The sequence below is a fragment of the Myxine glutinosa genome, chromosome 1 (assembly GCF_964187855.1).
Source record: "Myxine glutinosa chromosome 1, kmMyxGlut1.1, whole genome shotgun sequence".
In the NCBI taxonomy this organism is placed as follows: Eukaryota; Metazoa; Chordata; class Myxini; order Myxiniformes; family Myxinidae; genus Myxine; species Myxine glutinosa.
The window spans coordinates 25937255-25954049 of record NC_136261.1 but is presented as its reverse complement, the minus strand read 5'-3'; the positions used below and the strand labels follow the sequence as shown (position 1 = coordinate 25954049).

At 44.2% G+C, this 16795-nt stretch overlaps 1 protein-coding gene across 2 annotated transcripts in view; it reads right to left on the bottom strand.

Annotated features, from left to right (window-relative positions):
- Nucleotides 1-16795, bottom strand: part of LOC137421925 (cAMP-dependent protein kinase catalytic subunit alpha) — a 117721-nt gene that overhangs the window by 88665 nt on the left and 12261 nt on the right. Inside the window, exon 2 of one of the 2 annotated variants that reach the window (XM_068108516.2) lies at nucleotides 8813-8874. In XM_068108516.2, coding sequence (XP_067964617.1) covers nucleotides 8813-8874 — 62 coding nt within the window. The remainder of the gene's footprint in view (nucleotides 1-8812; nucleotides 8875-16795) is intronic. The other variant, XM_068108525.2, reaches the window with a different exon arrangement.

The window sequence follows — 16795 nt, the reverse complement described above, 5'->3', positions numbered from 1 at the left end:
AGAAAAGGCCCTCGGTGAGTCTTTGGGCGTCACCCATTGTGCTGGTGAAAAAGAAGGACGGGACCACTCGGTTCTGTGTGGATTATCGCCAGCTCAATCATGTGACACTCAAGGATTCGTATCCCCTGCCAAGGATTAATGACACCCTCGATGCCGTTTCAGGCTCAAAATGGTTTTCGACATTGGACTTAAAGAGTGGTTATTGGCAGGTGGAGATGGATAAAGCGGCGAGAGAGAAAACAGCATTCACCACAGGAAAAGGTCTCTGGCAGTTTGTTGTCATGCCTTTTGGATTGTGCAATGCCCCTGCCACGTTTGAGCGTCTAATGGAACGTGTCTTAATTGGGTTACCATGGCAAACTTGCCTTGTCTATATAGATGACGTATTGGTCCACGCTCCCACATTTGAACGTGCTGCCAAAAATTTGTCAGAGGTATTTGAGAGATTAAGGGGGGCCGGCTTGAAATTGAACCCGAGCAAGCGCTAAATTTTCAGGAGATAGGTGACTTACCTGGGTCACGTGATTAACGAGAGCAGCGTGGCCACTGACTGAAAAAGTAAAATCTGTAAAAGAGTGGCCCACCCCAAAAATGAAAGAGAAGTCAGAGGATTTTTGGGTCTCCGCTCTTACTACAGATTTATTGCAAACTTCGCAGAAATTGCAAGATCCTTGCACAAATTGAGGAGAAAGGAGCCAAATTTGTATGGCCAGAGAGCTGCATCGAGGTATTCACTCACTTAAAACAACGTCTGGTGGAGGCCCCAGTTTTGACATACCCGACAAATGATGGCAATTACATCCATGCTACGGATGCCAGCCAGGAAGGATTGGGAGCTGTGCTGACACAAATACAACAGGGAGTCGAAAGGGTTATTGGTTCACGAGTTATCAAACAGAGTGACCACTATATTCGTCATGGGTGTGTGTCTGTCTCTGTGTGTGTCTGTCTCTGTGTGTGTCTGTCTGTCTGTCTGTCTGCAGCATAACTACCGGATGATATCATCTGATCTTGATGAAACTTGGGTGGGAGGTTGATATCATGATCTAGTTGTGTCTTGCCTAGAGTGGGGGTACTGCGCCCATTGTGGGCGGAGCCACACCAGAAAAAGATGTCTTTTTAGGGGGTAATAAAGTTCAAGCTACATCTTCACCGAGGTAGTTGGTGGAATCTGACAGGGGTTTTGGTATTTGGTTAGGCCAATGTCATGTGTCTAGCTCTAGCCCCACGGAGCTCGATTTTTCATTTCCGCCCCAAGGTCAAGGTCACAAGGTCAAGAAATTTAGAAAAGTCGATTTTTGATGGTTTTATTATTGTTCGCTTCCTGATAGGGTGAAGTGTCGTACATGATTTTATATTATCACATATATCATGAAATACAAGTTGTCCAACAAATTTCAGAATCTCCGACCTTTGACCTTTGAAGGTCACAAAGGTCAAAGTTTCAAAGTTGTCGGAATCAAACCGAATTTTCGGTATTGTGTAGCTAACTAACCTCCTAACTGATTATACATTATTTTCTATCTCATGTCAAGGTCAGTAACCTTCGTTTTGACATTTCCGGGCCTGGCCTGTCCGGGCCTGTTTCGGTTATAGTCTGTCCTTTGTCATTGAATACTGCTCGCTCGTGAACCATCGTCGTCTCCTGACTTTTCTATAATTAGAATTATATAAATACAATGCATTGTTTGTTGTCTTTATGAACCGAAGTGACCCCTTGGGTGATCATGTGAGACATGTAGCCTGTATACATATCACGCAGGTGGTGCACTCACTCACACCCATCCATGGTGGTCTAGGTGTTTTGCTATTATTGGTTCACGAGTTATCAAGTGACCACTATATTCTCTGTGTGTGTGTCTCTGTGTGTGTGTCTCTGTGTGTGTGTCTCTGTGTGTGTGTCTCTGTGTGTGTGTCTCTGTGTGTGTGTCTCTGTGTGTGTGTCTCTGTGTGTGTGTCTCTGTGTGTGTGTCTCTGTGTGTGTCTCTGTGTGTGTGTCTCTGTGTGTGTGTCTCTGTGTGTGTGTCTCTGTGTGTGTGTCTCTGTGTGTGTGTCTCTGTGTGTGTGTCTCTGTGTGTGTGTCTCTGTGTGTGTGTCTCTGTGTGTGTGTCTCTGTGTGTGTGTCTCTGTGTGTGTGTCTCTGTGTGTGTGTCTCTGTGTGTGTCTCTGTGTGTGTCTCTGTGTGTGTCTCTGTGTGTGTCTGTCCGCAGCATAACTACCCGATGATATCATCCGATCTTGGTGAAACTTGGGTGTGAGGTTGATATCATGATCTAGTTGTGTGCTGCGTAGAGTGGGCGTATTGCGCCAATTGTGGGCGGAGCCACGCCCGAAAAAGATGTCTTTTTAGGGGGTAATCAATTTCAAGCCACATCTTCTCCGAGGGGTTTGGTGGAATCTGACTGGGGTTTCGGTATTTAGTTAGGCCAATATCATGTTTCTAGTCCCACAGAGCTCGATTTTTCATTTTCGCCCCAAGGTCAAGGTCACAAGGTCACAAAATTTAGAAAAGTCGATTTTTGATGGTTTTATTACATTGTTCGCTTCCTGATAGGGTGAAATGTCGTACATGATCTTATATTATCAGTTTATCACATACATCATGAAATACAAGTTTTCCAACAAATTTCAGAATCTTCGAACTTTGACCTTTGAAGGTCACAAAGGTCAAATTTTCAAAATTGTCGGAATCTAACCAAATTTTCGGTATGGTGTAGCTAACTAACCTCATAACTGATTATACATTATTTTCTATCTCATTTCAAGGTCAGTAACCTTCGTTCTGACATTTCCAGGCCACCACCACACACAATTACGTACAGCTGGCTCTTAAGCCTGCGCACGCAGCACATTGTGGCCCTTTGTAAATAGGCATGTACACCGCATGTCGGGGGCCGACACCTGCCACGTGGGCCCCCGACGCCCCAGTCCGGGCCTGTTTCGGTTATAGTCTGTCCTTTGTCATTGAATACCGCTCGCTCGTGAACCATCATCGTCTCCTGACTTGTTGCGTATTACAGTCGGGCGCTTTTGAGGCCTGAACGAAATTACTGCGTTATCCGCAAAGAACTATACTGTCTGCAGTTGGACAGAGTGAAATGGAGGATCCTGTTTTGAGCCACCTTTTTCATTGGCTGGAGGAGGACAAAAGACCCTGGGAAGAAATTGCTCCACACGGGGCCCAGGCAAAGGCCTATTGGGCACAATGGCAGATGTTGGGTTTGAAGGATGGCCATTTGTATAGAAAATGTGTCACACCAACGGTCGATGTAGCTTCCTGGTTGATCGTTGTGCTGGACAAATTGAAGGAGGTGGTTATGGGGCACGTACATGGGATTAGGACAACGGGACATTTGGGCGTGGCCAAAACTTTGGCAAAATTGCGGCAGAGGTTCTATTGGGTGAATTCGGGCAGGGACATTCAAAATTGGGTGAGATCCTGCGACCTCTACCGTGGTAAGAAGGGACCCCCACGTGCACAACATGGCTTGAGCGGGTGGCAGTAGATGTGGTTGGGCCCCTGCCAGCCACCCGCCGAGGGAACCGGAGCATCATGGTGGTAATGGACTATTTCACAAAATGGCCAGAAGCTTACCTATTGCCCAAACAGGAAGCCCGGCTGGTAGCTCAGGTTCAAGTTGAAAGATTCTTCTCCCGGTTTGGTGTACCAAGGGAGCTTGCACACTGACCAGAGCCGGAACTTTTTCTTTATATATACATATATATATATATATACATATATATATATATATATATATATATATATATATATATATATACATATATATATATACATATATATATATATATATATATATATATATATATATATATATATATATATATATATATATATATATATATATATACAGTATATATATATATATATATATATATTAGGGTGGTCCTCAAATGTAAACATTAACTTTTCTAAAGTGCTTTTCCATTTTTTTATTACACCTGTAGAGAAAACAAATTGGGTAAAATTTCATTTCATTTTGAAAACTTTTACCACTGTCACATGGCCCCTGCTAATCTGCTAATCAGCACGAAAGAGAAATTATTTCGGTTTGTTTCAGGTATGATGGCAAGTGCAAGTACTTCAAGAAGAGCAACCAGAAAAAAGAACCATGTGTGGCTGATAGGCTGCCATATTGGAAAACTACCAGAAACTCGGCTCCCATCTTGGTACAAGAATCTGGTACATCTGGTACAAGAGATGCTGCAGCGATACATTAAGCTACATCATGCTGAGAAATTGGACATAAGCAGTGCCGCAACAACTGTTGTTCGTGAGACATTATGCATCTGGGAGAAAGCACGGATCCCCACTGCAGATGAGCGGAATATCATTGCAAAACTAGAGAGAAAAGTAGAACAATACAGATCCATCCTGAAAGGAAAGAACCGGCGATCTGTCCTCAGATAAAGAAAGAAGAGCAGTTTCAAACCGGTCTACGTGACTTATTTGACATTGCTCATGTTGATGTCCTTGATCTGATCAAAATACCAGAGGACCGTGAATTCCTTAAGGCACAATGGGAGCCAGGTCGACGGGGCTTTATGGTTGGTGTTGACAAGGTGCTAGCAGGAAAAGAGGAGCGGACACATCAACGCGACAAGGTGTTGACTGAAAGAGAGCAGCATGAAAAAGAGAAGCAAGCAGCTCGAGAGGAGACTCTTGAGCTAGCATCATCAACAGACAGCAGTGCTGAAGCCAGTGATCATGACGACTCTGCTGTTCTATCTGCTTCAAAGAGGCAGAGCCGAAAGCGTGCAAGTAACATTGTTACACCGGACCTAACAGCAGCTCTCGACCGCACCAAGGTTAGCGATCGATCAGCTGTTCACATCTTGTCAGCAGCAGCCTCTGCTCTGGGACACGACCCTTCAGAGTTGGCCATCAACCGCACATCGATCAGGAAATCCAGGCGGATCCAACGGAAGACAATTGCAGGTGACATCCAGGCATCCTATGCTCCAAACACAAGTCTGGTGGTTCATTGGGATGGCAAGCTCCTTCCAGACGATGGGACTAAAAAAGTTGATCGCCTTCCTGTCATTGTCAGTGACCCACAAGGAACTGGAAAGCTTCTGGGTATGCCAAAGCTGCCAGCAGGAACTGGACTAGCAACAGCTGCTGCTGTTATGCAATGCCTCGAAGAATGGCATTTGCAAGACATGGTGGCAGGTATGAGCTTTGACACGACAGCCAGCAACACTGGTTCAGCACTTGGTGCATGCACTATTTTGCAGCAAAAGCTTGGACGACCACTATTACATTTTGCATGCCAGCATCACATTCTGGAACTAGTGGTAGAGGCAGCAATGGCAGCATTCAAACCATTTCTTGGTCCATCAAAAGGACCTGAGATGGCCGTCTTCAAGCGTTTCCAGTCAAATTGGAATTCCATTGACCAAAGCAAGTTTAAACCAATGATGCCTGATGACCTGGACTCTGTAGTTTCAGGTGTATTTTTAAGTTGCAAAGAAGATGTCTTTCATTCTGCTTCCAGAAACTGGAATCGGGCCAACTACGAGATGACTACCATGAACTTCTTGAGTTGACTATTATTATGTTTGGTGAGCGTCCTCCGAGAGGATTCAGCTTCCTGCAGCCAGGAGCCATGCATCGGGCAAGATGGATGGCCCGTGTGATTTATGGAATCAAGATCTACTTGTTCCGTGATCAGTTTCGACTGACCCCAAAGGAACTCACTGGCATAAAGCGTTTTACAGCATTTGTTGGAGCAGTGTATACCAAAGCCTGGTTCAGCGCTCCATCTGCCATTGGTGCTCCCGCTGGAGACCTAGCTCTCTTAAAAGCACTCATTTTCTATCCTGATTCAGTGATTGCCGAAGCCACCAGCAAAAAGCTTTCCAATCACTTGTGGTACCTCAGCGAAGAAATGGCAGGACTTGCTCTGTTTGACGATAGTGTTGAGTTTGATGTCAAGCGAATGATAGTAGTAGTCCGTGGGCTGAGTAGGGTTTACATGCACCCCCCACCCCCACAACTTAACTTCCCGGGTATGTCCATGTACCCCCCACCCTAGGGGTTAGGAAAAACCATGTTAACAGAAAAAAAACTCATTCCCTCATAGTTTGACCTCTGGTGACCTCATTTGCATATAACACATCATTGTAAAGAGTGTCCCAGGACAAACATTTTGAGGGGTCATATGCAACCATAGGATGACGAGGTAAAAAGTTATGGCCATTTGAATTTCGCCTACCCCTAATTTTCGGAAATCACTGACACAGGGGGGGGGGGGGTAACATCAAAATATGCGTGGGAGGTACCTTGGGAATGAGTTTTTTTTCTGTTAACATGATTTTTCCTAACTCCTAGGGTGGGGGGTACATGGACATACCCGGGAAGTTAAGTTGTGGGGGGGGGGGGGGTGCATGTAAACCCTACTCAGCCCACGGACTATAGCTGCTCTTAAAGAAGAATGCCAAGAGAATCCTCAACCACAGGTACATGTGGATCTTACAGCAAAAGAAGCCATCGCTGCCAAGACTGTTGCAGATTTTGTTACTTCTGCCTCACTGCGAATTTTCACTGCATTCAAAGTCAATACTGACTTCTGAGAAAAGGACCCTGGTGAGTGGGCCGATGACCCATCATTTCAGTCATCACAGCAAGTCTTGCGCGGTATTGCCACTGTCAACGACTTTGCAGAACGTGGTGTAGCATTAATACAGGACTACAATCAAGTCTTGACAAAGGATGAACAGCAGCGCCAGTACCTATTGCAAGTTGTTGAGTGGCATCGCCATCAGTTCCCCGACGCAAAGAAGATAAGGAGGAAATAATTTACCACAGAACTTATTAATGAGGAATCGATGGTCTGGAGGACTCTTGCTGTGTTTATGATGATTGTCATACATTCTTACTGATTTGGGATTACATCTGAGTGTTAGTTTATTAAAAACAATTTTGTGTGTCGATACTGAAACATTGTAATTTTCAACTCATGTGTGACAGTAGTAAATAAAGTCGTATAGAAACCATCTTTGGCACATTTCATTTTTTCACAATAAGGAACAATTTTAGCAACAAGCGCCTGAAAAAAGTCCAATTTTATTTTTTGGTGTACATTTGAGGACCACCCTAATATATATATATATATATATTGAATTTGGCACCTAAACGATTTTGTCATCGTCGGGCAAGGCGACTGCCATGATGTCAAGCACACACGTCATGAGAGGCTCTGGCTGGTGGTTAGACCACAAGGCGTGTTGGGAGTAAAATGTCACTCAAGACCAAGCCTTCTGTGAGAAGGCAACGTATCAGGCCTGCTACAAAGCTCAACACTCAACAGCTTAAATACAGCGATGTGCAATCACAGCTTCAGCAACATCTTAATGCCACCTTGGAACAATTGGATCTACCTGCTACCAGTGATGAAGTGGGATGGGCCATTTTACAAGACATCACCTTCAGGGCAGTTTCTGACGTTCTCGGTTTCATTAAGTTCTCTGTTCCATAAGCGTAGTCTCTGACACTGGTTCAACGGGAATGCCTCCCAGATAAACAGTTTACTTAATCCATGCATGCCGCTCATATTTGCTGGATTGATGACAGCGACTCAGTGAGCAAACACTCCTCTTACCTGCAACTTAGGAGACTCGCATAGTCAAGACTACTTTCTATGAAAGATAGCCGGTGAGCAGCAAGAGCGGATGAAATTCAGGAGGCAGTCGATGCATATAATTTCAGGTGCTTCTAATGCTGGTCTAAAGGCAGTCTATGGACCGTCTTCTTGTGGTATCGCCGCACCCTGCAACTCAGATTGGCAATACCTCATCACAGATCCAAACAAGATCCTGGAGCGCTACGCTGAACACTTTAAGGGTCTCCTCAATTGCCCCTCCTCCATCTTGGAAGCGGTCCTTGACTCTCTTCCACAGCAGCCTACACTAGAAGATCTTACCCACACTCTGACTAAACTAGAGACCACCAGAGCTATCAAAAAGATGTCATTTGGAAATGTCCCTGGTGACGATGGTATCCCCTCCGAGATTTTCTAATTTGGCGGTGTCAACCTCCTCACCCGACTGAACTAACTCTCCAATACCATCTGGAGTGAAGAGTTAATACCCCGACCTTCAAAGATGCCACAATAATTGCTCCCCTGTACAAATGCAAAGGTGATAGGTCATGTGTCGACAACTACCATGGTGTGGCCCTACTATCTATTGCTGGGAAAATACTTGTCCTAGCTCCCCGATTATTGAGCATTGTGTTTTTCACTATGCTTCATGATGTCTTCGAAGATTGCACCCGTGGAGTAATGATCCAATTTCGCACCGACGGTAGTGTCTTCAATTTGCAGCATCTGAAGGCCAAGTCCAGAATCACAGAAACGTTGCTCCGTGATCTACTTTTCACCGATAACTGCACACTCTTCAGTCATAATCTCCAAGATATGCAATTTATTGTTAACTCCTTTGTGCAATCTGCTCATTACTATGGCCTCACAATTATATTTGTACAATGTAATTTTAAAACAATGATACAGTGTATCGTTTTTGGCTCTATCTCTCAACGGTGAAAAATCACTTAAATATTCTCAGATCCACATCCAGATCTGGATCTTCACCAAAATCGGATCGGTTTGTCTTTATCACACACCCAACCTGTCCATCAAGTTTCATCCAAATCCATCCACAACCTTTTGAGCTTTCCTGTTCACAGACAAGATAGAGAAGCCACCAGAGACCAGGCTCCCAATAAACCAACGGCACACAACAAAGTAGCCAACCAATCAACAGAAAACTAAATAATGCATTTCCAACTTACTTGCATTGGGTTCTCCCATTTGCGCAGAAAATCTTCCTTCGCTTGTGCCAGGAACTCCTTGACTGCAAGAAAAACAGCACGACTGTCACATCATGCTTAATAGCTGGAGAGCCCACGTACCAGTGAAACACTTTGCAAAAAAACAACTCAAAAGATTATTCATTTTAAAGTCTATCAGAGTTCATCAGTCAATAAAATATGACAATGACCAATTTTCTGTCTAGAAGCAATTGTAAGATGACTGGTATTCCCCAGCCATGTAACCAAATTATTGAGGCAATTCACAAAATAAAATGTACTTTCTCTTTTTTCGACAGGGTCTAAGGCCCATTGAGGAAATGCAACACAAATCATGCACAGAAATGTAGACAAATACAAAAGTCAGCACTGGCCTTGGTTTCAGACAAACACAGCCACAGCTTGTGGGAAGTGACTTCCCAGAGCACTCTGAGTACAAGCATCTTTACGATGTCGCTTTTCCTCTCCGCACTGTCGGGCAATTACAGAGGAATTTCCTCCTAGCTATGGGTGCCAGTCTGGAGGATTTATCTGTTCTCTATTGTTTCAGTTCTGAGCGTTAAAGCAAGGAAGCAGCACGTACCATTTTTAAAGACTTGGTATGACTTGGCCAGGGTCAAAATCGAACCACCGACCTCTTAGACTCAGAGCAGACAATCCAGCTGCAATTCCACTGGGTCTGTTGAACTATTCCATATTATCAGAAATGTGTCCATGCAATTCATGCAGCCGTAAAAGTCTTTTTATTCTGAACATATTTTAAAAATTCAAGCTCGAGCAAGTTGAGCTTTTGGAGTAACATTGCAAAGTATATAATTTGTCAAAGCTCAAAAGAAATTCAATGAACTTAAATTTGCTCAGCTATAATCTTAGACAATGTTATTGTCAGAAAGTTTAGAATCTAGAAATATAAATTGAGTAAGCAGTGTTGGCACTGAAAATAAGGATTAAGCTCATCGTTACAGGAAAATGTGGAAATATATCAAGCATTAAAATAAAAAAACTGCTTCGCAGGTGGTTTTGTCTCGCCATTTCTGAAGTATGGAATCAGGGGGTGTACAAACCAAGTGAGGGATGCAATTTGTCCAGTAAAACTCAGGACTGAGGTCAAAATAAACATTTTGTTTTGGCACAAAAAAATGTTTCAACCAAATTGCCATATTGATGATTCACAGCACAATCATAAAGTTCAAGCTGTTGGTGCACTCATGGCTAAATTTGGTACGACATCAAGACAAGACAAATTATTTCATATGAGGCTGCAAAGCACAGCACGCCAAAAAAAAAGTCAAGATGCAAAAAAAGAAGTCCATCTCAGTAGACTGCCCAGTTGATGATGGAGAAAGAGAGAGAAACAGAGAGGGGTAGGGAGAGGGGGAGAGACAGGGAGGAAGAGAGAGAGAGAGAAAGAGAGAGCAGGGGAGAGAGGAGGAGAGAGGGAGGGTGAGAGGGACGGGGAGGAGGAGGGGTAGGGGAAGGGGGAGAGAGAGAGGGAGAGGAGAAGGAGGGGCAGGGGGAGAGGGAGGGGTAGGAGTAGAGGGAGGAGGAGGGGGAGTGGGAGAGGGAATGGGAGTGGGAGAGGGAGTGGGAGTGGGAGAGGGAGTGGGAGAGAGAATGGGCGATGGCAGGGGAAAGGAAGAGGGAGGGGTAGGTGGAGGGGAGGGGCAGAGGGAGGGGGAGGGGAAGAGGGAGGGAGAGAGGGAGTGGGGTGGAGAGGGGGAGGGAGGAGGAGGGGATGGGGAGAGGGATATGGAGAGGAAGAGATTTTACACTCAAATAGAAGCAAAACATATAAATAAATAATTATTATTAATTAGTGCTCTATATATTCTTTCTCATAATAAAGGTTTGTTGAAAATTTCATGACAACATCCCAAATGGTAAAAAGGTTATGGCCCAGACAGACACACTGAAGCTCAAATGGTAAATAAAGAAACACGGAAGGGAGAAAAAAAATCTTCCCGCTATGCGCAGAGTCGGGCGGGCTAATAAGGGCTATCAAACCTACTTGGACTTTGATCTTTGACATTTTGATCAAATTATTAAGTTGCGTTCTCCATATTCTCATAAGGGTTTGTTGAAAAATTTATAACAAATGCTCAAATGGTAAAAAAAGTTATTGCCTGGACAGAGAGACAGACAGACACACGCGGCTGCAAAACACTGTCTCCCGCTGCACTTTTGACAAGTCTCATGTAATCCACATACGAATGATAAAGTGTTTCACAAGAAACAAAAGTGACATCAGATATTGAGACGGAAAATTTGTGCCAGAAAAAAAATTAAAAGGGGGTTATACCGTGCGCCAATCTCCACTGCGTGTACCCCGGTTTAGAATAGGTACACCGTATCCCTGCGCATCGTAAGAGGCGACCAAGGGTTGGCGTCAGGAAGGGCATCCGGCCATAAAAACATTGCCTCAAACAGGGAACCATGATTGTCATGGGGCCCGCAAGGCTACGGGGAAAATGGCCTTAAAACGATCATTCATTCAATCTCCACTGCAAGTCACCCAAGCGCTTGGAGATTGGAGTTGTACATACAACCTTTCATAGTGGGGCAGAAAGAGAAGAGGCCGCCACCTTTCCACTCAACCCAAAAGGATAGTTTTATGGACCTGGCCTGTCAAATTAACCCCCAAAATAGTGCAGCCCAGATAGGGTTATGAAGCATTTCATACATTATATTGAGAGGTGTTAGGGCACACATGATATCATCTACTTATATGCTTGGACCTTTATGGGGTGGTTATCAGGTACAAATTATCAGGTACAACAGAGAAACCTGAACGTTTCTCCTGCAACCGGACTAAAAGAGGCTCAATTGAAAGAACATAAAGGAGTCCAGTCCATTTGTTTTTACCTCTCTCACCCCTTCCTTCCCCTGCCCCCTCCCCCCAAGCCCTCTCCCTACCACAGATATCCCGATGTCCATGTTCTCTACTGTTGTACTTGTGGCTTTCCTCTCTCTCCCCATCTTGTCTCCTGCTCCCTTCATTATACGTTTTATATCCGTTTATGTTTTTTGTGATTAATGTTAGCTCATACACGATACTCGATATTGCATACAAAAAAAAAAGAAGAAAGTGTGTGAAATCTAACTTGTTAAAAAAATTATCAAAGTTAGTATTAGTATGTACTATGTTCCAACCAATTGCAGACATGTTGGGTGTGATGCATTCTTTGGGACAAGTGTTGGACAAGTGCGATGTGTGCACACATTATCAGCAACAATTGGATTAGATGAAAGAATTGTACACAACATGTGCAGTGGAGCCTATTTTACCAGTCCCTTTTGGACCATAACTGCACATTACATACAGTGCATTCAGAAAGTATTCAGACCCCTTCACTTTTTTCACATTTTGTTATGTTGCAGCCTTGTGCTAAAATCGTTTAAATTCATTTTTTCCCTCATCAATGTACACTCAATACCCCATAATGACAAAGAGAAAACAGGATTTTAGAAAGTTTTGCAAATTTATTAAAAAGAAAAAACTGAAATATCACATTGACATAAGTATTCATACCCTTTGCAATGACACTTGAAATTTAGCTCAGGTGCCTCCCATTTCTCTTGATCATCTTTGAGAAGTTTCTACACCTTGATTGGAGTTCACCTGTGGTAAATTCAATTGATTGAACATGATTTGGAAAGGCACACACCTGTCTATATAAGGCAGGGGTTCTTAACCAGGGGTGCTCGCACCCCTTGGGGGTGCGAGACAGGTCTATTATGGGTGCGAGTATGTTGTACTCAAACATGGTTGATCTTTTGGATGTGGAGAAAAATTATATATATATTGTCACTTTTATGATGCAATTGACCACATAAATAAATATTATGCTCTGAAACAAGAGCTGATGTAATAGAGTGAGTATATTACGTTTGGTAGCGTGCAAAGGAGAACGAGAGATAAGAGGCGAATACATGTATGTGATTGTCGGCGATGGGGCGGAGTTATCGTGGTGGCGGATTCATGTATAAATAGTCGGCAAAAAGGTATTGGAGTCATTTCCTGTAGTTCCAGCGTGGGGTGTAGACTGGCCTGCGAGTAGGAGTGTTGACGTGCACTGTAGTGAGATCTCCTGATGACTGTTTTTAAGTATGTAAACTTGGTTTGGCTATAGTATACCGTTTCTTGGTTTTAATATCCCAATATTAATTAATTATTGTATTATAATTATATAATAATAATTATATTATCGTATATATATATATATAATTTATAGATTATTATTATTATTAATATGTTAATTAATTATTATCTACTATATAAGAGAGGCTCTCCGGTCGCTTCCGGTCCCTCGAGCGACGAGACTTGCTTCGATCTCTCACGACATCAAAGTTTGAGTATTTTCCCATTCGTGTCTTTGTCAAATTTCCACTGGTTATTTTATTGTGTATGTGTTATTGTGTGTTTCTATTTAGTTTTGTAATTATTGCAAATTTGTGTGTAATTAGTCGTTTTTTATTCGCACCTCATGCGTGGCCTGGTCTTTCCAGGCTCCTCTCCCCCCCCCCCCCCCCCCGTCAGTATTTTGTGAATATAAGTTCTTTCCTTCATAGTATTTGGTCGTTTCTTTGATTTTCTTTTCTCCCCCCGACCTCTCACGAACATCTTACCCTTTGTCCAACGTTTTTAAAAACAAAACAAACAAATAAACAAAAAATTCTGTATTAATTCTTTCTCTCCTCCCGGACACGTGCTTGTTCGCTCTCCTCCTCGTCTCGACTTGTGCCCCGCCCCCTATATCTCGTTTTTCTTCCACCTCTGCTCCTTCTTTCTCAAATCCACGTTCTCACTTAGAGACTTTTCCCAGATTATTTTTCATGGTTTTGTTTAAATATTATGAAAATATGTTGAAACCGCAGCCGTGATGCTGACGCCGCCCCCCCCCCATCCCCCCCCAAAATTTCCATGTTTTAAACGTTTCCCAGTGTGTACCCTGGATTAGAATAGGTACACCGTATCCCTGCGTGTCGTAAGAGACGACTAAGAGGGTTGGCATCAGGAAGGGCATCCAGCCATAAAAACATTGCCTCAAAAAGAGAACCATGACAATTACAACTACATATGGGCAGAGTACAGCCCGAAGTGGAGATCGGTTTCTGAGGTTTAGCCTTTAGGACATGGAATGTAGGGACAATGACAAGGAGATCAGGAGAAGTGGTGGAAGTATTGGTCAGAAGAAGAGTGGACATATGTTGTGTGCAAGAGACGAGATGGAAGGGAAGTGGTGTGAGAATGGTGAAGGGTAGGCAGGGACAGAAATACAAGTTTATGTGGCAAGGGTGCCTGGAGGGCGTGAATGGTGTTGGTGTCCTGTTTTCTGAGGAGTTTGTAGACAATGTGGTGAGTGTGACTAGATTGAGTGATAGGTTGATGATGGTGAAAATGATGATTGGAAAGCTCTTGGTGAACGTCATCTCAGCATATGCTCCACAGGTTGGTCGAAGCGATGAAGAGAAGGACAAGTTCTGGTGTGCGATAGAGAAGCTGATGGAAAACGTGAAAGATGAGGAAGTTGTTGTGGTGGGAGGAGACCTAAATGGACACGTGGGAAGGAGTATGGATGGTTTTGAGGGAGTTCATGGGGGTTATGGATATGGTGTGAGAAGCGGAGAAGGTGAAAGGATTTTGGAGTTTGCTGATGGAGCTGATATGTTGATTTGTAATACTCAGTTCCAGAAAGAGGAAAATAAGCTTGTTACATACACGTCAGGTGGGTCGACAACAACCGTTGACGACCTGCTGGTGCGTAGGCGAGATAGGGGGCACCTCCGGGACACAAAGGTGATCCCGGGGGAGGAGGCTGTTTCACAGCACCACTTGGTTGTCGGTGAAAGGTGCGAGGAGAGCTCAGCGGGTGAAGTACCAACCGAGAATGAAGGTGTGGAGGTTGAAAGAGGTGACAGTAAGGGAGGCATTAAAAGAGAGGCTGAGTAGGGTAGAGGATGATGTGGTTGAGCTTGAAAGTGGTTGGATGTCAATGAAAGCTAGTCTGTTGGGAGCCGTTGGTGAGGTATGTGATGGACAAAAGGACCACCGAGGCACTCGGAAACATGGTGGTGGGATGATGAAGTTGGAAAGATTGACGAGAAGAGGAAGAAGTTCAAGGAGTGGCAGAAGGCAGAAGGTTCTGCTGTTTCTGCAGAACAGATGAGCAGAAACAGCAGAGCATGAAATTTATAAGGCAGCCAGGAAGGCTGCAAAGAAAGAGGTAGCAAAGGCGCAGGAGGCATGTCGGAAAATGTTCGGAGAACGCTTGGATTCGGAAGAGGGTCAGAAAGCAGTATTCAGGATTGCAAAGCAGATAGCGAAAGAGAGGTGTGATGTGATGGGGGTGAGTTGCTTGAAGGATGAAGTGGGACAAATCGTTGTCGACCCAGATGGAATTAAAGGAAGATGGAAAAGATATATGGAAATGCTGTTGAATACAGAGAATGAATGGGATGGCAACATAGAAAGTAACCCAGTTTTAGGACCGGCAGAGAAGATAACTGAGAAGGAAGTTGAGGAAGCGATAAAAGCAACGAATAGTGGAAAAGCGGGAGGGCCGACGGGAGTTGTGGGAGATATGTTGAAGGCAGCAGGAAGTTGGGGTGTGAAGAGAATGACAGAGATCTGTAATCTGGTGGTGAAAGAAGGCCGCATTCCAGTGGATTGGGAACTGAGTACCCTCGTCCTTCTATACAAGGGGAAAGGTGACCCTCTGGAGTGTGGCTCGTATCGAGCGATAAAGTTATTGGAGCATGGAATGAAGGTATTGGAAAGGGTGTTGGAGAGGAAGATGAGGAAGAAAGTGAAGATGGACGAAATGCAGTTTGGATTTATGCCAGGAAGAGGAACGACAGACGCGCTTTTCATTGTGAGGCAGTTGCAGGAGAAGTACATGGAGAAGAGAAAGAAGTTGTTTCTTGGGTTTGTTGATCTGGAGAAAGCATTCGATAGGGTTCCACGCAAAGTATTGACATGGGCATTGGGCATTGAGGAAGTTAGCAGTGGAGGAATGGTTGATCAGAGTTGTGATGGCAATGTACAAAAGAGTGCGCACAGCTGTAAGGACGAAGGACGGGAACAGTGGTGAGTTTGAGGTGAAGGTGGGAGTGCTTCAGGGGTCGGTACTAAGTCCACTACTATTTGTAGCTGTGATGGAGGTGCTGGCTCAGAACGTAAAGGAGGGTTTACCGTGGGAGTTGTATGCAGATGATCTGGTGTTGATTGCGGAAAGTATGGATGGACTGAATGAAAAGATGAACAAGTGGAAGGAATGTATTGAGACAAAAGGTCTGAAGGTGAATATCGGAAAGACGAAGGTGATGGCAAGTGGTAAAGCATGTGGTGAGGTGGAAAGAACTGGGAAGTGGCCCTGTGCTGTGTGTAGGAAGGGTGTCAGAGTGAACTCCATTCAATGTACAATGTGCGCTGAGTGGGTTCATCAAAAATGTAGTGGTCTGAGAGGGTCATTAACCAGTGTGGCAGCTACATTCAAATGTAAGGTGTGCACAGAGGGAGCTGCAGATGGAGGAAATGTTGAGTTGGATCTTGGAGACGGCGTGAAGCTGGAAGGTGTGAAAACATTTTGTTACCCCAGAGACATGCTGAATGGAGAAGGTGGATCAGACTCGGCAACGGTTGTTAGAGTGAGATGTGCATGGAAGAAGTTTCGGGAACTGAGTGGCGTGCTGATGATGAGGGGAGTGTCGTTGAAGCTGAAGGGAAAGGTGTATGCTGCATGTGTGAGAAGTGTTATGATTTATGGGAGCGAGACATGGGTAATGAACGTAGAGCAGCAACGAAGGTTGGAAAGGGTGGAAATGCGAATGGTTCGACGGATGTGCGGAGTATCGTTGAGAGAGAGAGGAAGACAAATGATGAATTGCGAAAGATGATGGGAATAGAGCCTGTGATTGATGCTGTGAAGAGGAACAGGTTGAGATGGTTTGGTCATGTGTTGAGGA